Source organism: Amblyomma americanum, chromosome 8 (genome assembly GCF_052857255.1).
Source record: "Amblyomma americanum isolate KBUSLIRL-KWMA chromosome 8, ASM5285725v1, whole genome shotgun sequence".
NCBI classification, from domain to species: Eukaryota; Metazoa; Arthropoda; class Arachnida; order Ixodida; family Ixodidae; genus Amblyomma; species Amblyomma americanum.
This window is the reverse complement of record NC_135504.1, coordinates 69,572,545-69,598,505: the sequence shown is the minus strand read 5'-3', so window position 1 is coordinate 69,598,505 and position 25,961 is coordinate 69,572,545. Positions and strand designations below refer to the sequence as shown.

General features: G+C 51.7%; 1 protein-coding gene and 1 pseudogene across 1 annotated transcript in view; both read right to left on the bottom strand.

Annotated features, from left to right (window-relative positions):
- The window catches only part of LOC144101873 (scoloptoxin SSD14-like), a 57,642-nt gene that overhangs the window by 17,746 nt on the left and 13,935 nt on the right, over nucleotides 1-25,961 (bottom strand). Inside the window, exons 4-7 of the mRNA XM_077635094.1 lie at nucleotides 24,911-25,036; nucleotides 22,486-22,586; nucleotides 12,973-13,168; nucleotides 2,311-2,477 (exon numbers count right to left, since the gene is read on the bottom strand). Of these exons, the coding sequence (XP_077491220.1) occupies nucleotides 2,311-2,477; nucleotides 12,973-13,168; nucleotides 22,486-22,586; nucleotides 24,911-25,036 (590 nt within the window). The remainder of the gene's footprint in view (nucleotides 1-2,310; nucleotides 2,478-12,972; nucleotides 13,169-22,485; nucleotides 22,587-24,910; nucleotides 25,037-25,961) is intronic.
- Nucleotides 5,912-9,488, bottom strand: LOC144101532 (uncharacterized; annotated as a pseudogene).

The following is a 25,961-nucleotide window of genomic DNA, read 5'->3' as shown; positions in this document are numbered from 1 at the left end:
AGTTGCCTCAGCTCTTTTCGTAATTCCTACCGCACTTTAGTGGACTAGACGTAAGTCTAGTTTCTAATTTTTCTGTAAGGAATTCGAGTCCAGCAAGCAAGAGAGCGGTGAGCTCGAAAAAGAAAACAAAACAGAACTGTTAGGCGTTGCGCTGTGGATCGTTCGAACGTATTAGCAGCCCCACGTTCGTCATGTCCGACGCTGACACATTAAAGTTCGTTATATTCTGGGCGGCTTCTTGGTTCGTTATATCCCACGCAAACGCACTAAGTTCGTTACATCGGAGGTGCATACCCGAAAGTACGTTATATCTGAGGTAACAAGTGAAAGTTCGTGGTTGCCTATTATATTATTATTATGGAAAATATTATTAATAATATTATAATCCGAGGTGGCATACATAGGTTTGGTATATTCGAGGTGGTACACTACGTACTAAGTTCGTAGCCCGGTGGGCGTACTCGGGCTGATAATGACGATGATGACTCGACTGACCGTCGGGCACTAGGAGCAACCTGCAATGAAATTTCTGGTGACGATCGCAGTGCCTAACACGCATCCTAGCGATAAGAACAAGCATTGTTTAGGCCCTCTCGTGGTGCTATTACACGTCACCTCTGTGCGCTTACGGCATGAGCTTCTGCGCTCAGGCGAAGCCGCACGTGTCCAGCGTCAGCTAACTGGGCCGAGTCGAGTGCATCTGGGAGAGTAACGCTATCAGCTAGTCGCTCGCCACTGATAGTTCCAAATGTGTCCTCACGTTTGTTGCGAGCAGAGCCGATGACGCCACTAGGTTTTAGCTGCACAGTACAACTGCAACGCCCCTGGGCAGATCAGGCAACATCTACCTTGGATCAGGCTGCCTCCAGCTACGCATGCGCAGCTTGTCTCGTACTCTGATATGATAGCGGTATCTGAAGTATTCATGTGACGTCACGGGCTCCATTTTGTGGTAAGCGCGCAGCTTCGGCAGAGCAGTCCAGGACAGGTAGCTATAAGCTGATTAAATATTGCCGAGAATCTTTGTACTCTTTGTTGATTCTTAAAAGCTGCCGGCACGCGGCTTTATCGCCATGTACGTCGATGCCGAACACAAGACCGGGGACGTCATCGGGCCTTACACCGTCTTCGCCTACAACAGCGCAGTTCAGGAGACCGCCGAGATGACGCCTTTTATGCTCGACCATGGCAGGGGGGCCACGACCATGCTAGACGCCATACTCCCCAACGTAACTGAAGAAGATAACTTCGACGTCGACGCCTACCTTCAGCGAGCAGACGAAGCGCCCGAACACTTGCCCCATTACGGATCAAAGGCCAACAGTGGACCGACGCCAGACGCTACAACCTACGAAGACGCTACGCGGAATACAAGCCAGGAGAACAAGTGGGGGTGTGGACGCCCATTCGCTGCCGTGGTTTGAGTGAAAAGCTTTTGCGCCGCTATTTCGGACCGTACAAGGTTCTTCGTCGGCTAGGTGAAGTTGACTATGAAGTCGTCCCTGAGGAAATGACTGCATTCCAGCGACGCCGCGTACGACCAGAAGTTGTCCATGTCGTCCGTCTAAATCCCTCTTATGTGCGCTAATGGACGCTGCTTTTCCCCGCTCTGTGTTTATTTTTGCGCGATCCGTTTTATTTGTTGTTAGTCGCATTATGTTTTAATGCATCGGGTCGATGCTTCTTTGAGAAGGGAGTAATACCGCGAATCTTTGAACTGTTTGTCGGTTCATTCTTCAAAGCTGCCAGCACGTCGCTTTATCGCTTTGTTTGTGATGCAAGATGCAACCAGATTTATCTATATTAATCGCATCCACGCAGAGTTGATTCTACTTCGTCTCAGACTGTTTCGGCAACTTTGCACGCCGTAGCTCGAAAGTTCGCTATCGGCTTCAAATCTAGCACGGCCCAGAGCGGCGGGCATTCTGTTCGACGACCGCCGAGCACGCTTGTTGCTACGCCGCCGCCGAGGGATTCAGTCCATTGTGCGCGTAAGTTAGCCTGATAATGAGTTTCGTTTTCGCTGTCTTCCTGTGCAGGCCGGACTGCCGTCACCACTACGTGACTGTATTCTCTCAGCCTTTCGCCGTGCTACATGCTACACAGAATGACTGCCACTGCGACCATGGGGCATACTCCTTATAGTGCCGAACCGGTAAGTTAAATCATGCTCTCTTCTACAACTACAACGTTGTACCGCTGCTCCGTGGCCTCTGCGATCAAGCGACTGCGTCCGATCGCTGAGGCCACTGCAGCTCTCGAGTAGTGCGGGAGTTCGCCGCTAGCCCCCTCGAGGCGCTGCCTACTGACCCGAGGCGCGAACGTCGCTCAGAAGTCTGGCGGCTACGCTTCCCTCGTAAAACTCCTCGACGCCGTTGCTGTTGGCCAGTGTCTGTAGAGTTGTAGCCAGGGCCGCGTTTACCACCAGATCGCCCGCATCCACCAGGGCGTCCGAGTTGTTCTTCGTGAAAAGCGACCTGCGTGACGTGCCAAACAAGGCGAGCAGCGGCGCTATAGCAATGCGCAGGGCGTTTCAGCGAAGTCAGCGAGCAATATTTAAGAAGTGGGCCTTTTGAGGTGTGCACTAAATATTTCTTTGCGGCATATTAATACCAGCGATAAAATAGTAGACAGTGTCGACAAGTATGTTTGTTAACGAAATTGTGATAACTGCTTGGTATTACAGTGAAGTGACTCGCTCTTACAAAGCTTTGTAGCTGGCCGTTTGCAACAGCTGTATCAGTTTTAAGGATTTAGAAAATGCGATTACACTTGATGCTGTAACGCAAGAACTTACGGTGATCCTATGCGTTATTGAAAACCGCGCGGCCGTGTAGCCATCCCATTGCCTCAAAAAGTACATTAAAAAAAAAAAAACTGTTGGGCTTCGCTTAGACACATTGTGTACGGTACGCTGGTGTCGCAGCATGGCACGCGTAGACCAGAACCTATTTAAATTTAGAGGAGCCGACAGCTTCATGAAGCGTCATCTGTTCTGTCGTAGCCTTGAGGAGTATGATCAACTGTGCAATACTGTGGACCGAAGACCCGCTCATGTCTTTGCCGGTTTAAACGAACATGCGAAGTCGCGTGATGCATGGATGCCGTCAGTGCTCAGCACGTTGCCATTGACGTAGCCACGTCGAAGGAGACGCTCAAGCAAGATAAGACCAGAACTGTCATCATCATCAGCCTGACTGCGCCCAAGGTAAGAAAAAGGCCTCTCCAATGACTCTGCAATTAACCCTGTCCTTTGCCAGCTGCGGCCACTGTATGCCGGCAAACTTTCTAATCTCATCCGCCCACCTAAATTTCTGCCGCCCCTGCCACACCTGCCTTCTCTTAGAATCCACTCCGTTACTCTTAAGGACCAGCGGTTATCTTCGCATTACATGCCTTGCCCAAGCCCATTTCTTCCTCTTGATTTGATAAATTATTTGTGGTTGTGCTGCATTGTAGGTACTAATCAGCGTTTATAATTGTTACAGTTGAGTTGGTAAGACGTGTTTGAGAAAATGGGCATGACCATAGACATGTGATGTTGAGAACTGACTACCGGTAGTCTTTTATAGGGGACACCGAGGGAAGAAAAATGGCTGTGGTTTAGCTCTGGTTAAACCCAGAGGGACGCGATAGCTACATCTGGCCGAGTGGAACTCGCTCAATCGAATTGCAAAGTCAGTGTTTCGCCCCTCCGTTTCGCTTGGCGTTCCCCCTTCATCGTCGCCCCACTTGACATGGCGCATGCGCACAGCTGTCGCAGCTGTTGGGCGCCGCGCCGCCGGCAGCAGCAACTGCTCAGCACCACGTGAACAACGGCGCCGTCACGGAGCTCAAGTGGTGCCAAGCTGAAGGGTCGAAGAGGTGGCGTACTGTAGCTATCGCTACAAAAAGAGGTGCCGTAGTGGAGGGCTCCGGGATAATTTCGACCACCTGGGGTCCTTTAACGTGCACTGACATCGCACAGCACACGGGCGCCTTAGCGTTTCGCCCCCATCGAAACACGGCCGCCGCAGTCGGTTTCGAGCCCGGGTACTCCGGATCAGTAGCCGAGCGCACTAACCAGTGAGCCACCGCGGCAGGTCCGATATAAACCTTTCCGACCTGGCCGCTTCCATATTACTTCCTAGGCAGCAAACGCTTCCTGGGGGGTCACCTTATTTCTGGCTGAGCTACTGCTCGTACCATGCGCAAGCACAGTGGAAGGGTAGCACCAGGTAGCGACGGCAGTCTAGAGAGCAATACATCGGCGCCAGGTGCCGAAGCAGCGTTGGTAATCTGCCCAATATTGGAAATGCATTGGCAAATCTTGGTCCTACAAAGGATCAGAGTAGAATCATTCATTTCCAACGTTGGACCTATTACCTGTGCTGCTTGGGCAAGCGCGTCCTGGGTGCCGCCATTTTAACGCGATAGTGTTAAAGCCCGTTCACCAGAAAATCAGGCGTCGGTGTCGGCGGTGTTAGCGAAAAATCACGGTCATGGCTCTGGCTTTCGGTCCGCAGAGAGCAACTTAGGAGGCAGGTGGACCGCCTCGCTCACGTAACTTTGCGGCGTCGTTGCAAACTGCCCACCGCGGCAGGTGGCAGCTAAATTAATGATTGGTCGCTCGGGAAGAGCAACCTGTGTCGCACTAGGCCCTCCGCTACGAGCACCATCCATCGCAGGCAGTGGCGGATCGCTTGACCGCTGCGCCAGGATGAGTACGAGGACTCCCGGGGATATATGAATGAAAAGTTGAGAATGTCCTCCTGCTTTTATGGGAATTAACCCATTACACTATCGCGTCATACCTTTAAGGCGGAACTTAAGTGTTCCCTCCAGTTTTTTGCTCATTGGACTGGACAGTGCTCTGGCTCAAGCATGGTAGAAGTGGTGGTGTCAGCTTTCTGCAGCAGTTCGAAAAACTCCAGAGAGCAGCTGTTTTGAAAGCTTCGCGTACGCAATGAAAAGGTCTGTAGGAGTACGCTAGTAAGTCTGCCGTCTGCTAAGAATTTCCCGCTCCCGAGCTAAAGTTGTACTATGAGCGTCAAATGAAATGCGAACAGCAGCTGAGCGCGTGGCCAAAGGTCCAGTTTAATGCGTCTTACCTGTCGCCGTCAGAGATAAGCGCGCTCAACCAGTCTCGCTTCTGTTTTCTTTGACATTCATTTTCGCGCTTAGCCACTGGCGCGTCACATTCACTCTCTCCACCCATCTCAACTTGCTCAGGGTGGTTTCGCTGGCAGCTCCGGCTGTGGTCTTAGCTCCCTGGCCTGCAGCGCTTTGATTTAGCCTCCACCGTCGCCGTGTTATCAGCGTCTGGTTGCCATGCGGGCAGTGAAAAAAACCTATCGGGTTGCGGTCGGTCTAACGTGACAGTGAATAATAATAATAATAATAATAACCGGTTTTTGGGGAAAGGAAATGGCGCAGTATCTGTCTCATATATCGTTGGACACCTGAACCGAGCCGTAAGGGAAGGGAAAAAGGAGGGAGTGAAAAAGAAAGAAAGAAAGAGGTGCCGTAGTGAAGGGCTCCGCAAATTTCGACCACCTGGGGATCTTTAACGTGCACTGACATTGCACAGCACACGGGCGCCTTAGCGTTTTGCCTCCATAAAAACGCAGCCGCCGCGGTCGGGTTCGAACCCGGGAACTCCGGATCGACGGGACATTTAATAATAATAATTGGTTTTTGGGGAAATGAAGAGGCGCAGTATCTGCCTCATATATCGTTGGACACCTGAACAGCGCAGTAAGGGAAGGGATAAAGGAGGAGTGAAAGAAGAAAGGAAGAAAGAGGTGCCGTAGTGGAGGGCTCCGGAATAATTTCGACCACCTGGGAATCTTTGTGTGTGTGAAAAACTATTTCACGGAGGAAGCTTGAGGTAGCCGGAGCAAACTCTCACAATCTCTAGGTGGGCTCCTCATTACAGGAGCCCATTGGTGACCGCCGCGACTCGGGCTCGGTGGACCAGGGCCTTCTGGCTTGCCAGGTCCGAGCAGCCGAGCAGGGCTGCCTCCCAGTCCTCCCGGGTGGGGTTGGGTTTGGGGGCGAGGTTCGGGGTTGACTGGCATGCCCACACCATGTGAAAGATGTCCGAACACTTTTCCGCACCGTGTGGGCATTCTCCTGTACAGGCAGGATCAAAGTGTTTTAAAACTGCCGGGCACAGCAGCGTTTTGGTGTAAAGGCGGAGGAGTGTGCGTTCCTCCACCTCTGTGAGGCCCTTACAAGGCTTGTGATAAATAGCATGGCCGAATTTGAATAATTCAGTAATTTCTCGAAAAGTGAGGGCCGGATTGGGCTCGGGATCCGTATCCAAAGGGTCTGAAGGCGTTGCCCGGAGAGTGAGCGCGCGGGCGGCGGCGTCTGCCGTTTCATTGCCTTCGAGACCCATATGAGCTGGAGCCCATACAATCGTTCGAGAAGCGGGGGCCCCGAGGTAGTTACTGTTTTGAAGGATGCGATGCGCAAAGAGAGGAATGTACCCCTGTTTAATATTTCTGCAGGCCCCTCTCGAGTCGGTGACGATCACTCGCGACTCCTGGTCTGCGGCGGCTAACGCGATGGCAACTTCTTCCGCATGTGTTATGTCTTGAGCTCGGAACGTTAGGTCATTCACCACGATTTTTTGGTGGACGACTGCGGCCGTGTACCACCCCCCATGGTGAGGGCCTGAGGCGTCCACGTAGAAGATGCCATGTTTGTTCCCATAGTGACGGGCCAGTGCCTCCGCCCGCGCAAGGCACCTGCCACTGTGGTCGTCACGTGTCATGTTGGCCGGAAGAGGGCGTACGTGCAGGGCGTATCTCCAGATTTCAGGAATGCGTACGCGCTCTTCCGTAAGTGTTGGGTGGTGGATGTGTAGTCGGGCTAATAGGCGGCGACCCGACAGCGTTTTTGAGAGACTTGTGTATTGATTTGTCAAGTGCGCCTCCCGGAGCTCCGCGAATGTGTTAACCATCCCCAGGCCCATGAGACGCTGGTTGGATGTGGTGATCGGGAGATCGAGGGCACGCTTGTACATCTTTCTGAGAATCACTTCGAGGGCGTTCTCATCAAACTTGCGCAGGTGGAGGTAAGGAGTCGAGTCGAGGACTCGACTGGCCACGAATGCATGCGCCAGCCGCAAAGCGTCTCTGCACCGTAACCCCCCGCGTTTGTTGGAAACCCGGCGGACCATCCGGCCCACCTGGTTCCCCACCTTGCGCAGTTTTGCTAGTGTGGTATCAGCCCGTCGATGTTTGTGGATAAGGAGACCAAGTACTCTAATTTCATCGTGTTCGGGTATCGGGCCGCTGGCCAGAGATAGTTCCATTTTGGTGGCGCACTGAAGCGACGGGCGAATGTGCACAAATTCGGATTTGGACGGTGAGCACTGAAGGCCGCAGCGGCGGGCGTAAGCGTCCACGATCTCCGCCGCTTGCTGCAGGTTGGCCTCAATGTCTCCAACCGATCCGTGTTTGGCCCAGATGGTTATGTCGTCGGCGTACAGCGCGTGCTGGATGCCTTCGACCTTCGCCAGCTGAGCCGGGAGTTTCATCATGGCCAGATTGAAAAGTAATGGCGAGAGGACCGCACCCTGTGGGGTTCCTCTCGTTCCCAGTTTATATGGGCCGTGTTCTTTGTCTTGTATTCGGATGAAACTTCGTCGGTCCGAGAGAAATTGCTTGATGTACTGAAACGTGTTATGTCCACAGTTCGTTTGGGAGATATGTTGCAGGATGATTTCGTGTGTGACATTGTCGAAAGCCCCCTTCAAGTCAAGGGCGAGTACTGCCTTATCGTTGAAGGGATATTCGACAGGGTTGAGAATTTCTCGGTCGAGTTGAAGCAGAACATCTTGAGCGGACCTCTGAGGGCGGAAACCGAACATGGTGTCTGCGAATGTATGTTCATTTTCCAGAAACCCAGACAGCCTATCCCGCACCATGGTCTCCATCAGCTTTCCCGCGCAAGACGTGAGGGAGATGGGGCGGAGGTTGTCTGTGTTTATGGCTTTGCCGGCTTTCGGAATGAAAGTTACCAGGGCGGTCTTCCATTCAATTGGTAGAGGTGCCTCACCAAGCCAGATCGAGTTGATGAAAGCGAGGAGGGTTTCGTAGGCGGGATCGGGAAGATTAGCAAGCATTTTCACAGTTATCGTGTCCCTGCCCGGTGCCGTTCCTCGTTTCAATTTAGCTAGGGCCGCCTTGAGGTCATGCAACTGGAACGGTTGATCCAGATTCGCGTTCTCTTAACCTGCATACGAGAACGCGGGTCCTCCGGGGTCCTGCTTAGTGCAAAGATACTGGTCGCGCAGTTTGCATGCTAATTTTGATGTATTTCCATCGAAGCTATGAATAGCTCGTTGGAGATGTTTTTGTGTCTCGGCGCGGGTTTGAGTCGGGTCAATTAGGGCGCGGAAAAGGCGCCACGTGCTCCGGCTCGACATTTGTTTGGCCGCCGTGTTGCAGCGGTATACCCAGTTTGAGTCGGCGAGTTGGGCCGCGTACTCTGCCGCTCGCTGGGTGAGCTCGGCAATACGAATTTTGAGCTTTCTGTTACGTTTTTGGCGGCGCCATCTGCGGACGAGGCTGTGCCGCGCCTCCCAAAGGTGCAGAAGGTGGTTGTCCACCTCCGGAGTGGCCTCCGAGAGCTGAATTTGTGTTTCCACCGAACGAAGGTGTGTAACCAATCCTTGTGCCCACGCGTGGTAGCCTTGTTTGTGGATAGACGCCGAATTGATGTAGTTTTGCCGGAACTTATTCCAGTCTGGAAGCCGAGCTTGTGCGTGGGGTCTTGCCAATGGTTTAGTCCTTACGGTGGTATTGATAAGGCACTGGTCACTACCGAGGGTTTCCTCGGTGTTGATCCATTCTGCGTGTACAATGTTTTTGGTAAAGGTGAGATCCGGACATGTATCCCGGGTCACGGAATTACCCAGCCGCGTTGGATATGCAGGGTCAGTGTGAAGAGTCAGGCCCAGCGTGGACGCGAGTTCCGCTAGCTTGCGTCCCCTCTTCTCTTCACGCACGTATCCCCATAGTGTACTGTGGGCGTTGAAATCGCCCACAATCACCAGGGGGTCCCTGCCCGCAGCCTTTAGAGCGCAGCTAAAGAATGCTGCGAACGTTACATTTTTGAGTTTGGAGGAACAGTATATGTTGAGTACGTGGAGTGGTGCATTTTGTTTCTTGAGCGGAAGAAGTGTCACCATCGCATAGGAATATTCTGTGTAAAGTTCCAAGTCAACTAGATTAGCCGTATAGTTTTTATGCACGCAGACGCAGGAAGAGGGGTCCTGCTGAAAGGGGATGTAATTTGTGAGAGTGACGCCACTCCCTGGCTCCTGGAGGGCAACCACCCGCGGGAAGAGAATCGAAAGTTGAAAGGTAAAGTCGGAGATCCGCCGTCTTTGCGCGAGAACGGAAGCACCGACAGTTCCACTGGACAATTTGGACGGGGGTGGCCGAATTGGTTCTTGGGGAGCGCCTGATCTTAGGGCTGCTCGCCATGGTCATTTAGATTGAGGAGGGGCTGTACTGACACTGCTCCGGAGACAACACTCGCAGGAAAGGGGGTATCCTCCATACCAGAGAGTGAGCAGTTGTCGTCGTCGGCTACCTCGGGGGTGCGTCTAGAAGTTTTGTGAGGGCGGCCGGGTAAGGGATCGCCGGGCCTTCGCGAGGAGCGCAAGGAATTCGCAATTTGTGGGGCAATCAGCGCGGGGATTGTCTCTTGCAATTTGGAGATGTCGTTTACCATCATTGAAATTTGATTTTCTATAGCGGCGAATCGGGCCTCTGTGGCCCCGAGGCGGGCCTCGAATGCGGCCTCCAAACTTGTTACCGCCTTCGGTACCACGAGCTCACTCTCCATTACCTCAGCCGCGGGAGGCGAGGGGGGAGAAGAAGACTTGTTGATTTTAGGTTCCAATTCGTTAATTTTCTTTAGCAGCATCTCATTTTGGACCCTGAGTGCTGCTATTTGATCTTGCTCGGCGCTATGCGCCCTTGGAAAGGGAGTGGAAAGGGGGAGAGAGAAGCAGCCCCACCCGAACCGCTCACCTGGTGGCCATTTTTGACTGCGTTGACCCTGGCCCTGGTATCACTGCGCGTTTCTGTCGACTGTTTCGCGAGTCCGCCGTGTGGTGGCGACACCTTGGATGGTTGTTTTGCAGCACCTCCGGTAGGTGGGTTCTCGGTGTTGGAGATTTCCTGGCCATGCTGATCGCCGCGAGGCCCAAGATAGCGGCTTTTCTTCTTGGATGCCGTTTTTTTCTTTTTCGTCTTGGGTGAGTGGAATTTTGCTGCACAGTCACGAGAGTTGAAGGCATGGGAGCCACCGCACAGAGAACACAGTTGTGAGGAGCCCGCACCCCCTCCACTAGCGGAGCTTGGAATCTGCAGAGTCCACAGGTGTTCGATCGCAGGTTTGGACACGCATCAGCGCGATGTCCGACGACCCCACACTGGCCGCACGCCGGGATAGTTTTGTAGTAGTTTCTCACAGAGACGACCATGTTGTCATAATGTGCTTTGTTGGATGTCCCGAACTTCCGGATTTCCAGGATGGTGCCGGCGCGCCAGCACACTAGGTCTTTAAGAGTTTCCGTGGTGTCCGAGTTACGGACCACGATCACGCCGTGGCACATGTTGCCGCCGTCTTGTCTTAGGTAACCCCGAAGCGGGATCGACCCATTGTCGGAATTTACTGCGAAGTCCCCGATAAGCTGGTCGGCCGCCTTGATGTCCGGGGTATGCACAATGATGAGGTTTTGCTCTCGTGAGGGTAGAACGGAGATGGCGCGGGGCCCGTTTCAACCCGAGGCACGCTGAAATGGCAGTGCCTTAGCCGGTTTCTGTGAACGCCTCGTGAAGAGAAACGCTTTCTCTGGGCTTTATAACTATGACGTAGTCTTCAGGTGTCGGTTTGGGCATTGGGCGCGGCTTCCACTTCGAGAACGCCTTGTCCTTGCTTCCCGTGGCGCGCGTCGCGGGAGCGTTCACGTTTCCGACCGACGAACCGGCGGCCGGGCCGGCGCCGAACGCCGCCATCTGGGAGCGGCGTGGGAGCGTGGGGTCTTGAGAGCGGCGTGCAGCCGCTTGAAGCAAAGCTGGACAACGAATTTTGGGAGTAACCGTCGAATTTTAATCTCCGGTGGTGGGCACCGAGGTCCACAACATCGCCTCAAGGTCGTAGCCGCGCACTTCTTGCGCGGAAGTCGCCATCTTGTCCTCGGAGGGCCAATTCCACCAGGCCAGGCGTTGGCGACGCCGTTAGGCTTAACGACGGTGCCGACGTGGTCGGTCGAAAAACGGCCGTAAATTTAGAGACAATCGGCCTACCTGGACGAATTTGGAGTCCAGGTGTTCCTCTTCGTTTTCCGGCTCGTTTGACGCCAGTTTTGCCGGGGTAGAATGATTTGGGACGTGGCCCCAGCCGAAAATCGGCGGAGCCGAAGAGACACACGTCTGCTCATGTCGCGCGCTCGCAGCGCCCCCTGGGGATCTTTAACGTGCACTGACATTCCCGAATCACTTTTCAGTAGTGAGCGCAATTTAATCGCCGCCAGGAAAGCTCAAATGCCCTGGAATCGAACAGTCACGCGTTACCGTGCATCCTGAAAAGAAGCGCGAATCGTTTCTCTTTGCCGTCACGGTGCGCAGCAGCGCTATGGCAGCGCGTCATTGCAAAGGAAACCTGTCGTCCCCAGCCTACAATTACTAGAACTTTCCAGGCATTCTGTGGGGAGGGAAGGCTCAGAAACTTGCCCCCGTGGGCACAAACAGCGGGCTACCGGCAAGGATTAAGGCCTACTTATTGTGGCCGCTGCAGCAGACACTCCCAGCATTACGGCTTCCTATATTTAAGGGACATTTTTCAGTTGTGTGCCAGCACATCGACTATTAGACGTCCTCTGCCCGAGGGTGCTCTGCGAAGTCTTGTACCGTCGCTAAACCAAGCGGCGCGTCAGAATCAATGAAGGAAATAGAAAAGCAACGCTTTTGTGTTTGCACGAGACCATGAATCATGGACTACGGAGAGGTGGCCCTGCATGCGTGCCGTTCTCTTGCGACTCAACATTTTCAACTCACTGGGACCAGCGTCAGCGAATTTGGAGAGCCGGCAACACCAGGTCTGCCTTTACTGCTATACGTGCATGTCGATATGCCGTATTTGTGGTAGGATTGCCTTAATGCAATGGCCATCATACTCAGTAGAAGAGGCCTTTATTCTTTTCTTAATCGAAGCAACCAGTCGAGCTTTATTTGTGCGCAGCGCAACCAGACGCTGATAACACGCCGAGGATTGCAGCTTAATCGAAGCCCTGCACGTCAGGGAGTAAGAGCACTCGCTTCACCCACGTGGTCAACAGCCGTGGCAAGTTGCGATCGGTGGAAAGAATGCACGGGGCGCTTCAGTGACAGACCGAGAAAACGAATGTCAAGAAAAACAGAAGTAAAAATATCGCGAACCGGAAGAGAGAGCCTATATCTGAAGGGGATAATAATAATTGGTTTTGGGGGAAAGGAAATGGCACAGTATCTGTCTCATATATCTTTGGACACCTGAACTGCGCAGTAAGGGAAGGGATAAAGGAGGGAGTGAAAGAAGAAAGGACGAAGAGGTGCCGTAGTGGAGGGCTCCGGCATAATTTCGACCACCTGGGGATCTTTAACGTGCACTGACATCGCACAGCACACGGGCGCCTTAGCGTTTTTCCTCCATAAAAACGCAGCCGCCGCGGTCGGGTTCGAACCCGGGAACTCCGGATCAGTAGTCGAGCGCCCTAACCACTGAGCCACCGCAGCGGGTCTGATGAGGATAGGCAGAATGCGTAAAATTGACCTTTGGCCATTGAGGATAGGCAGAATGCGTAAAATGGACCTTTGGCCATTGAGGATAGGCAGAATGCGCAAAATGGACCTTTGGCCACGCGCTCCGCGGTTCGAATTTCATTTGACGCTGATAGTATACGTTCGTATAGTGCGAAAAGCGCACCTGAGTGCCGGGTCTTCGAGCACGTGTCGCTTGCGGCGCACCAGCTTGGTGTGCATCTCTAGCGACACGGGCGCCCCCTCAGCCGCCATCTCGATGGCGTCCTCGAACAGGGCCGCCCAGGGCGCGCTCGAGCCTCCCGCCTTCAGCAGCGCCTGGAAGCCCCGCAGCTGACCCGGCACGCCGGCCGACCGGACTCCTGGACCACAGATATCAGCCGTCAGCTTCGGCGGTTATGACGTTGGGCTTCTCAGCCGAAGGTCGCGGGGCCGAATCCCGACCATGGGAGGCCGGGTTGCGATGGAGGCGAAATGCAAAAAAAAACACTCGCGTTGCTGTCCAGTTTTAGCCCTTGTGAAAGAATGTCATGTGATGGAAGTTAATCCGAGGGCCTTCACAATACCGCATGCCTTAAAGCTTGCATGCAATATCGGGATATTGGACTCTCAGATGCCATAACGTATCATGCATTATTCTATGCCGTGTCATACGATAGATACTCTCCGCGCGAAAAACAGTTTATAAAGCGTTAGCTCTACTGGGGACTTCCTCTTGAGCAAACAGTGCTATGGCGTAGCTGAAAATTCGTGCTCTGACCTGTTGTCCGGTGAGAAGCCTAAGCAGGTCTTGGTAGGGAATGCACACTATCGAGGTTTTGTTCTGTGAGCACGGCCATGCTATCGAAGTGCTGCTGGCTCATGCGGTACAGTGTACTTCGTTCTGGTACACTATAAAAGCCGCGAAAAACTGGTCCTCGGCCGTCAAAGTATGAAACCATGCAAAAAGAAAAGGCTTTTCGCTGCTCCTACGTGTCTCCTTTTGACCCTGTCCTTGTTCAATGGAGAACGTTCTTGCGGGCTAGTTGGTTCATTGCAGAAAAAAGCTTAGTACTGCGCGAATGAGACAAGACAGGAGAACAGGAACAAAAACGGCAACACAGGCGCAGACTTCCAACAGTTTCAGACGTTGCGGTATAGCGTCGTCGGAAGTCATTGGAAGTGTTTGGATGTCAAACAGTTGGAAGTCTGTGCCTGTGTTGTCGTTGTTGTTCCTGTTTTCCTGACGTGTCTCGGCCCCGCGCCACGCTGCGCGGCGCTGAAAATGAGCTCGGAGGCGTCCCTGCTACCCACAACAAATGAAAGCTTGGATTCCGACATGGACTTAACCGACTCTCAAGACCGAACGGAAAGCGGTCCGACAACCAGTTCGTCCCCGGCCTCGCCACCGCCTACTACCCCTCTGCCCAACGGCTGGAAGACAGCCTTGAGCAGACATCAAGAAAGGAAGCTTCGCAAAGCAGCCCGGACTGAAACCAACATCAAGTTCAGTGCAGCACCGACTCCCAGGACCCCCCACCTAATCACAAACAACCTACGCCAAAGAAACGCGGCCTTCGAGTCCGCCTCCCGCCTCTACCGCAAACGGACATCAAAATCGTGATTCGACCGCACCGAGGACTCGCTTTAAAGAACTTCTCAAATCTCGATCTTGCCCAAGCAGTAAGCAACGCCTGTCCAGAACCGCAGCATGTGGAAGGAAGGTACCTACTCCGCCCCCACTACGGATCAAATATCCTCGTAGCGAGCACTCCGCACGCAGAAGTTGCCAACGAACTTCGACAAATCAAGACACTGTCCCTTGGAGACCTCACTCATGACGTGAACGCCTACATACCTTTCACAGAGCACGACAGACGGGGCGTAATCCACGGAATTCCGGACCACGTGACACCGGAAGCTCTTCAGACGGGCCTATACATCCGCTCACGCGGGACCACCGTACTCGACGTACGACGCATGGGCAAAACATCGTCGATGCTGATCACTTTAAACGGCCCGACCACCCCCAACGTTGTGTACTTCAAGAGCGCGGAGTTTCGGTGCCATCTGTATCGCCCAGCATGACAATTCTGCTATGTGTGCATGCAGCCGGGTCATCGCTCCGATGTGTGCCCCACACCAGACCTGGCGGCCTGCAGGAAATGCGGGGCCCAAAATCCTCCTGGCGGACATCAGTGCCTGTAGAAGTGTGCTCTGTGCGGAGGAACACACGCAACCGGCAGCAAGAAGTGCCCCAATCGGTTCAAACCACTCAAGCAAAAGCCACCATCCGTCCGATCCTCCACTCCACCATCAAGGAACAACACCGGTCCTGGAAAGACAACCAGGCCCGAACTCGGACGCCGCGCTGGTTCAGCACGGACGACGAGTCATCCAGCCAAAGCGGCAGCAGTACGAGCAGATCGGGATCCGCCTCCACCAACCGGTCAACCCCTCCTCCCCCTGCACCCAAGCAAAAAAAGAAAATTAGCCGGCCACACCAGGGGCAAGCCAAGACCACGGACAAAAAGGTGAGCTGGGCAGAGCTCGTTAAGAACTCTCCCACTGTTCCTTCAAACACACCCACTCCACCCAAATGCACAGACTACGCAAAAATGGCACACACTATCGACAAGCTTCGATCCCAGGTAGCAGAGCTAGCCCGCAAGTGCACTCCTCTCCCCCCCCCCCCCCCACCCCAATTCAACCTACCCCACTTCCTGCGCCCCGGGACGTTGAGACTTCCCCCAAACCACTGCTACCACCAGTGGCGACACCCACTCCCACACCTCGCCAACCGACAACCACCCCCCTCCCCAACACATATGAAGAAATAGAGGGACGTCTCTTGAATAACATTATGAACAACATAAACCCCCTTCTCACAACATTCACCTCCCAGCTCTCAGCCCAAAGCGCACAAATAGGCGCGCGCCTGGACGCACATGACGCCCAAGTTTTTACCCTACAAGCATTGATAAACACCAAAGCCCCTAGCAGAAAATGTGTTACCAGCTCTGACAACCCTCGAGCAAAAACTTACCGGTCCGCGACCGCGGCGGTCGCTATGAGTAGCGACAACGAATCTGTCAGGAGCTTTACCAGCCACCAGGATGGCTCTGCTCTCTAAATCAGGCACTCTTGACCGCCTAGAGATTTGGCAATGGAATTGCCGAAGTTTCAGGAGAAAACAAAGCCTCTTGAAACAATACATCAATGTCACCCCCATTCGAACCGATATAATCTGCCTGTAAGAGGTAGGAGCCGACCCGGCGCCGACTCTCCCAGGATATTACCCAGTCCACAACGCGAGGTCTCCAAAAGTTGCCACCCTTGTTTCTTAGGACATAACGGTGGTCGAACACTCCTTGAGAGAACAGGAGATCAACTACAACATGATCGAGGTCATTCCCAACAAGAGGGGCCGCAAGAGCACCTTCGTTCTGAACGTGTATCACCCCCCACGAGCAACCAAGGCTGATTTCTCTGACATACTTCAAGAGGCAGATCAGCTAGCTGTTTCGCATCAGCTTATCGCACTCGGTGGCTTTAACGCCCCCCCCCCCCCCTACCCCCCCCCCCACCCCCCACACACACAGGGAATGGGGCTACAAAACGAACTCGCTTCGTGGTCTGAGCGTGGTACGAGCTCGGGATGCCCTGGGCCTGGAAATACTTACTGATCATTTATACCCAACCGGCGAAGGAAACAGCATGCCCTGACCTTACAATTGTCAAGAACATCCATAATGCTATGTGGACGAATCTCGGAGAGAGCTTAGGTAGCGACCACTACATCGTAAGCACGTCTATCACCTCCGCAAACATTCGTCGCACCCTGGGAACAGCCAAAATCACGGACTGGACTAAATACCGTGCACAGCTCGTTCCGGAAGACCCCATTCAATCAATCAGTGAATGGAGTGAAGAGATTCGGAAAGCACACAAGGAGGCCACCACCGAAGTACAATGCACACCCGATAATCCGGCGGTCGATCGTCACCTTCTGAAGTTGTGGCAGACCCGACGGACTCTGGTTCGCAGATGGAAACGCCAACACCTAAATCGTCCCTTGAGACACCGCATATCACAGATCACGACAGAAGTACAAGAGTATGGACAACACCTCTCTCAACAGAATTGGCAGGAATTTTGCGAGTCACTACGCGGCACGCTGGGGACCTCCCGCACCTGGGCGATCCTCCGCAGCCTCGTCGATCCGCAAACATCGCGGTCTTCCACTAACCGTACACTCAAGAATATCGCCCGTCTGTACCCCGGAGACGACGCGGCCCTCCTCACCGCCCTCAAAACCAAATACATCGGCGCCCCCCATCCTCCCAGCACAATCTCGTACACGGAGGTCCAAATGAGAGGCTTGACGCCCCAATTACCACTACCGAGGTTTACGCCGCGGCTCGATCTGCCACACGCAACACGGCAGCGGACAAGATCACAAATGGGATGATTCGAAACCTGGGCAAGTCGCAGATCGAGGTCCTCACTACCTACATAAATGACACCCTATGGGTGGCGGGAGAACTCCCTGCAGAGTGGAAACACTCCGAAATTGTGACTATCCCAAAACCAGGAAAACCATCAAGCCTGGAAGCATTACGACCCATCTCCCTCACCTCTTGCCTGGGCAAACTATACGAGCGCGTTACCCAGACCCGCCTCCAACACTACATAGAGGACAACAACCTCTTTCCACCCACTATGATCGACTTCAGGAAAGGTATTTCTACGCAAGACGCTTTCCTCCTTCTCAAAGAAGAAGTACTCAGTAACATCCCGAGAGGCGGCGAGCACCTAATTATGGCACTTGATCTGAAAGGCGCTTTTGACAACGTTTCTCACGACGCCATCTTGAAGGAGCTCAACGCCCTCGATTGCGGACCCAAGACCTTCAACTACATCAAAAACTTTCTCAGCAACCGAACGGCCACGATTGCCATGGGAGATGTCCGCTCCGGCACAGAGCAGACACCCAACAAAGGCACTCCCCAAGGCTCTATCATCTCTCCTCTCCTCTTCAATATAGCTATGATCGGCATGGAAAAAGCATTCGAGGCTATTGAAGGCATCGGCTATACTATCTACTCTGATGATATTACCATCTGGTCCACCTGGGGTTCCTTTGCCGACAAAGAAAACACCCTACAAGAGGCAGTCAATTGCGTAGAAAGACAAGCAGCAAATTGCGGCCTCCGCTGCGCACCCGAAAAATCCGAAATTATCCGCATTCAGGGCTATGCCTACAAATCTCCCGGCGACATCGAGGTTTACCTCGAAGGCACGAGAATAAAGGAAGTCCCTCTTATCCGCACCCTGGGCCTTTGGCTTCAGAGTGACAGGAAAGCCAACCACACGTTACAGCGTCTCCGGACAACTGCCCTCCAGATCTCCCGCATGATTCGGCGCATCACCCGAAACCGAGAAGGCATGAGAGAGGAGGATACAATTCGACTGATACAGGCTCTAGTTATGAGCCGCCTGTCATACGGTCTCCCATTCCTACCACTTCTGGGGAATGAGCGAGACAAAGCAGATGCCATCATCCGTACCGCCAACAAACATGCGTTAGGCCTCCCGTTGTACACGGCCAACTGCCACCTCGAAGACCTGGGACTGGCCAACACAATAGAAGAAATTCGAGAAGCCGTCCTAGCATCGGAAAAGGAACGCCTCCTCACCACCATAGCTGGACGCGCAATCTTGGAAAGAGTGGGTTCCCCGGCTGACATACGCGCCGTCCAGGACAACCGAGACCTACCCTCAACTCTGCAAACTCGCGTGTATGTAGCTCCACTCCCGAAGAACATGCACTCGGACTCACAAAAGGGACGATGAAAGGCGCGAGTGGACTATATGCGCCGCACACGTCGACAGGCACAAAATACTGTATACGTCGACGCAGCCATGTACCCCGATTCAACAAACACGGTGGCGGTCGTCTTGGACACCAATTTCAAGGAAATCGCCAGCGCTTCCCTACGAAACTGATCTCCCACAGTAGCAGAAACTGCTGCAATTGCCCTCGCAATCCAGCACGGCGATGCTACGGGAACTGAGTTAAAAATTTTTACCGACTCCCAGTCCGCGTGTCGCTTCTTCCTCTCTGGCAGACTTCCACACTTCGTCGCCCCCATTCTGACTACCCCACAAGTTCAAAATTCCACATGCAAGCACCAAATCACTTGGACCCCTGGGCACGAGGGGCTCGAGGGAAACGAGGCCGCGAACAGTCTAGCTCGAGGATATACTAACCGAGCGACTAACCTCCCCGACCTCACCCCTCTCCCCTCTACGTACGGCGAGCGCCTCCTCCTTCTCCGAACACAAAGACAAGTCTATCCCCCGCCACACCGTAAGCTAACGGCGGCAGAGGCGAGGGAATGGCGACAACTACAGACGAACACCTTACCTAACCTACACAAGTACCACATCATCTTCCCCGACAGATATGACAGCAACTGCCCCTGGTGTGGCGGAATTCCAACAACATATCATGTAACATGGGGCTGCTCCGGTCCCAAGCCCCCCGATATAGACCAACATCACTCCGAGGAACAGTGGGAGTCTGCACTGCTCAGCTCTGACTTGGCGACGCAGCGAAAGCTGATATCCCAAGCAAGAGCAACTGCGGTGGACATTGGGGTCCTGAAATAAGGACTCCACCCAAAATCTGTATTTTCGCCTTTCTATCCTACCATTTTGGAATAAATGTTTTCTACTACTACTACTGACGTGTCTCATTTGCGCTGTACTAACCTTTTTTCTTGTTCAAAAATTGCGAAAGAAACCCGTAGCGTCCCCGAAAACCCTGATTCTTGCCTTTTCTTGCATTTTTTCTTTTGTGAGTTCTAGTCTCAATCGCTGTTACACTTAGCCCGCGCCATACAGGCTTCCGTCAAACTTCCGACCGCTGGTAGACTATGCAAGTGGTCCTTCGAGTGGGTGTTTGCATCATGGAGTTCGAAGCGGAGAGGCTGGAGCTATACTGCGGCGTCTTTTCGCCTGGAGGTCAGACTTCTGGGCTAGTTGGCTCCACATGCTCGTATTCACTGCAGCACATAACAAGCTGATAAATATACGGACAGAAACACAACCTTGCTGTTGTGATTCGTTTCGTTTATGATATTTAACATTCCAAAGCGACTCTGGCTATGAGGGACGCCGCAGTGGAGGGCTCCGGACAATTTAGATCGCCTCGGGTTCTTTAACGTGCACTGACATCACACAGCACACGGGCGCCTTTGCGTTTCGCCTCCATCGAAATTGAACCTGCGTCTTTCGGGTCAGCAGCCGAACAACATAACCACTAAGCCACCTCGGTGGTTCTTTGCTGTTGTGTTGGCAGGTATTTGCGCTCACCGCTTTTTGCGCACGGCCTCCACATTGAAATATAAACAATGCCGGGGCAGCTAAATGTCCTTGCGGTATCTAGCCGTCATCACTACGTTTACCTCAGTTAACTGACCTCTTATAATAGAGGACACCACGCTATACTTCGACTGTTGTAAGTTACAACAAGCGACAGCGGTGTCTAGGCTTTTAGGAAGTTTCGAAAATACCTAGGAGCATTACTTACACTGCGCTTCAAAATGTACGCAGGATTCGCGGGTGCCCTAAGCCTTGCTCAAGTGCCAGGAGTGAAGAGGACTGGCGAGGCTACAAAACGATTTAACCGTACCACGTGTCGCAGCGTAGACAAGACTTTCCCATTTGCTTGTTTCTGCCTTTACCGCGGTTCCGCATCTTGAGGTTCCGCATCATGAGGAACCACATTTGCCGCGAAACATCAGGTTGAGCGCTAGTTTTAACACTGTAGTCGCACAATCGAGAAATGAAGTCATGAAGAAAGAGGCACCCTGCATAACAGGATGATGACGCGTTGAAAACCTTGAAATACGTTTCCCAAAGCTAGCTAGCTGTACGTTTGCGAAACAGATTTTTAATATTCGATAACTCTGTTTCCTTGCAATCAATCACCAAAAAGACGGTTCATTAGTGTGCGTACAGACCACTGGCTGGAATCAGATAACCAAATGTATTTAGGAGGAACTCTGAATGTGTAGTAGCCTTAATTTAAGGCGTAATTTATTCACCCACATAAGGGTTATACCCATACAGCTGTACACGAAAGCTTTGTGGCTTTCTCAGAAGTTTGCAACTGAAGAAAACTTTGGGCAGTTCCGGGGGTCAAACCCATGACCGCCGGTGCCAAGCATGCTTCTAATTGTTGCCCAATTCTTCTTCACCCTACCATCTGCTTGCCGTTATAGACAGCTGAGCTGCCCAGTTCCGCAACTGTGCAGCTTCCGGGAAAGCTGTGAAACTGCCCTTCGTAACCACGTGACGGGATTCGGGGTTAAATAGTGGGTAATTAACCCCGAGTTGTCATCAGACAGCGTAGCAAGTCATTATCATCTGCCAGGTCATGCCCGACGCAGGACAAATGCCCCTCCCATTAATCTTCTGTTAACCCTGTCCTAGCTTCGGTCGTTATATTTCATCATGCTTACCAATCTCTCACCGTTCGACATAAGAAAGCCGCCTATGTTTTCGTTCCCTTCTAATCCTCTCTATATATCCTAATAGATTACTGCTTATCTCCCAGTCGAGAAATACAACACAGCCGGTTCCGGAATACGACAAAATTGTCGGTCGTTTTGTGGTAACCAAAAAGATATGTTCTATATGTTCTATTGCACTGCGCAGTCGCTGTAATCGCGCGATAGAGTTGGTTCTGTTGTGAGAATAAGCGATTGATGACTACTACAGAAAGCTTTGTTGTAGCGACAGAATTTTCTTTTATCGCGTCAAGAATGTATGTTGTTCCGCCAAGGTCAGTAACTAGAATACTATAGGAATATCTGTTGTAACGAGAAAATTTTCTGGGCTGGTTTTTTGATAGGGCTACTTTCCACATTACACGTGCCAACAATGCCATTTTTCTCCTTTGGACATCCGATAGAATAAAATTAACTACGATTTGTTTTTTTTATTTACATGAACAGTAAAGGAGGCGTTGGTGCTGCATAGTGGCTCCAGCTACTCTTTTCACCAATTCATAGCAACCACTTGGACCGACGATGTACAGTTCAACACAACATGACACAAACAAAAAGAGGACACAACATATAAAACAAAGTACAAGCGTCAGGAATCGTAAAATGAATGAACGAACAATAACTCCTTGAATGTTAACAGTACACAACACAATATACATAAGAGATATGAATAAGCAAGAACACAAGAACAAGAAATAAGCTTATTTGCAGCTACACATAACAAAAGTAAATAACAGTGCTGTTAAAGCACTCAATCATAAAAACAGAAAAAAAATAAGTTTTTTTGCAGCAGACAGCAAAATAAAATAACAAAAAAATTAAAGCACTCACGCACATAGATGTAAGAGCTCTAGCATTGACTCCAATTCTACTGAGGTAGTATATCCCAAGGACACCACCGTACTCAAGGAATGCTATCAATGCCACTCCAATTTGTTCTTTAATTCGCGCGTCTCGAAGAATGTAGCGGGAGAGCTTTCTGGTGACTCAAACAAGCAGATGTCCAAACATACTACACGCATATTCCGTGACGTCCTGTCGCGTGAAGTAAAATAACCCGGCTGTTAGACATTGCTGTTAGCCTCGATTCATAACTGGATACTTTAAGCTTTGCAACTCACCGAAGAGAGAGTCGTTGGGGTGAGTGACGTAGTGCGCCTCGAACGCCTGCAGCGGAGCTGTTTCGCGAGCGTCCACATACGTCGCCGGTAGAGAACCGTTGCTGAGGAGATAGTGTTAAGAAAAAGGGTCCCTCAGAAGAGCAGTGAGTGGTGTGATAAATTAGGACATTGACCCCCTTCCTCACTTTACTGCGACCGCATGTGTAAATTACGCTACGCTACGTCGGTAACGTTCATTGTCCCTGTAATGCGTCAACGGCCTGCGTTGAAACATTCGCAACGAATAACCGGAGAACGCAGCTGTCTTCGCAACTCTTATTGGATTTATCGATTACACGTACCACTATACACACTTGTGCGGAAAGGATTCGCAAATAGCAGTGGTCATGCCACTGTCTGGAAAATTCGAGAGCTATGGCTACCACAAATTCTGATGAGCTTGTCTTTCATATACACAAAAAAATGAAATTGATAAATTGGTTTTACCCGCCGGGGTGGCTCAGTGGTTAGGGCACTCGACTACTGATCCGTAGTCCCTGGGTTCCGACCCGACCACGGCGGCTGCGTTTTTATGGAGGAAAAACGCTAAGGCGACCGTGTGCTGTGCGATGTCAGTGCACGTTAAAGATCCCCAGGTGGTCGAAATTATTCCGAAGCCCTCCACTACGGCACCCCTTTCTTCTTTCACTCTCTCATTTGTCCTTTCCCTTACGGCGCGGTTCAGGTGTCCAATGATATATGAGGCAGATACTGCGCCATTTCGTTTCCCCCAAAACCAATTATTATTATTATTGCTATCTTTAACGCGCACTGACATCGCACAGCACACGGGCGCCTTTGCGTTTCGCCTCCATCGAAACGCAGTCGCCACGGTCGGGTTCGAACCTGGACCCTCATGCTCCGTAGCCGGCCGCTCTAACCACTGAGCCATGGCGGCGGGTTAATAATAATAATTGGTTTTTGGGGAAAGGAAATGGCGCAGTATCTATCTCACATCTCGCCGGACACCTGAACCTCCCAGCGAAATTTTTTCAGACTTTTTTAGATAGACACACGCACCAAACCAGGCACATACACTCAAATATGATACAGCAATTTTATTGTATTGACCCGCCGCGGTGGCTCAGTGGTTAGGGCGCTCGACTACTGATCCGGAGTTCCCGGGCTCGAACCCGACCGCGGCGGCTGCGTTTTTATGGAGGAAAAACGCTAAGGCGCCCGTGTGCTGTGCGATGTCAGTGCACGTTAAAGATCCCCAGGTGGTCGAAATTACTCCGGAGCCCTCCACTACGGCACCTCCTCCTTCCTTTCATCTTTCACTCCCTCCTTTATCCCTTCCCTTACGGCGCGGTTCAGATGTCCAACGATGTATGAGACAGATACTGCGCCATTTCCTTTCCCCCAAAACCAATTATTATTACTATTATTATTAATATTATTGCAATAATAACTTGTTCTGGTATCCTTACTTTCCGCAGTCCGTATGCGAATGGAACGCTTTGCAACCATGTGTTACCGCGAAGCCAACATTGAAGAAATTTTTTTGTGCTCGCTGAAAAGGCAGTTCTTATACGTATTGTTGACCTTGTTTTCTTATGTGTATTTGTTTACCGTTATTTTCTTCATTTTAAAACCCACTCTTATAATGACCCCTTTAGAGTTGGCAGTATTACAAATAAATAAAGGAGGGACTGATAGAAGAAATGAAGGAAGCGGTGCCGTAGTGGAGGGCTCCGGAATAATATCGACCACCTGGGGATCTTTAACGTGCACTGACATCGCACAGCACACGGGCCCCTTTTGCGTTTCGCCTCCATCGAAACGCTGCCGCCGCGGTCGGGCTCGAACCCGGGAACACCGGATCGACCGCGGTGGATCCGCCACCGGATTCATCATGCGGGTCTCTTATAAACATTGATGGACAGACTGCGGGTGAGTGGAAAATTCCGCAATCTCGCTTTCCTATCGTCAAGGGCGGCACACAATGCCGCGGTGACTTTCTTCACGCCGAGTGCGAAAAGTCGGCACAATTACCTTGTTCGTAGCTTCTTCAGTCGCACTTACCGACCGTCTTCTTAAAATAAGAGAAATTGTCTAGAGAATTGTAGTGCTTGCAAAGCTTGAAACATCCTAAAACAAAGACAATACATGAATGTATTGTCTTTGTCGTTATAATGCGGTAATGTATCGGTACAGGTCAACTTCGATTGGTCCTCAGTGTCTGGTAACCCTGACAGTTCACGGAACCGTCGCTGGTATCGTCACAAGTCCGCAGATGTTCGGTATTCGTGCCAACTAGCGACCCATATTTTGCTCCATGGAGCCCAGGGGATGGTTCACAGCTGCTATAGTGTTTCGGGGCACTGGTACAATGTGGGCTGTAACATATCCTTTATCTCTGTGACGAGCCGTCTGGCGTCCTTACGGCTTGTAGTGGAGCGCAAAGAATCCTCCGCCCAGGCCGCAGGCGTGAGACAGCACGACACAGACGCACAACATGGTCGCCACGGCAGCGTCGGCGGCGGTGCCGTTCAGCTTGACCAGGATCTTCCTGCAGAGCGCAGGCAGAACAGCTATCATCATCATCATCATCATCATCATCATCATCATCATCATCATCATCATCATCATCATCATCATCCTGACTACGCGCTCTGCAGGACAAAGACCTCTCCCATAACTCCCCATTTAACCCTGTCCTTCACCAGGTGTGGCCACCGTATCCCTGCAGACTCCTTAATCTCATTCGCCGCCCCTGCTACGCCTGCCTTCTCTTGGAATCCACTCCGTTACCCTTAAGTGCCAGCGGTTATCTTCGCTTTACATGCCCTGCCCAAGCCCATTTCTTCATCTTGATTTCGACTAGGATGTCATTAACCCGCATTTGAACCCTCACCCACTCTGCCCTCTTCCTATTTCTTAACCTTACACCTGTCATTTTTCTTTCCATAGCTCGCTGCGCTACCCTTAAGTTGAACCCTTTTCGTTAGCCTCGATGTTTCTACCCCATATGGTGAGTTATTGCGACAAAGCCCAGCAGTGTTTGTAGGGCTAACAGAGGATCCCGGTGTTCAACGTTTTTTTTTAAGATAATATCTTTTGTTTATACCTGGTACCTAATCAATGGAAATTGGGCGTCGTCGTTAGTGTGACCATAAAAAAAAACTGAGAAGAATACACTTGACACTCAAAGAAAAAGAGAGGAAGGCAAACTCCAGAGAATTCAGTTCAGGTAAAAAAATGCTCCATATATCTCGACATAATTCAGCTGTTACTTTACTGGCTCTACGCACTTTAAGGGCATGGCGCATGATATGAACTCGCAGCTAATAGTACGGCTTAACGGCGTGGCTACGTCTTAACAGAAACTAGGAGAATGCAACTAACACGTGCTGAAAAATGACCAGGAAAGTCAACACCGACAATAAAACTTGACAAATTACTTTGTAATATGTACATGCTGATGTTCGGCAGGA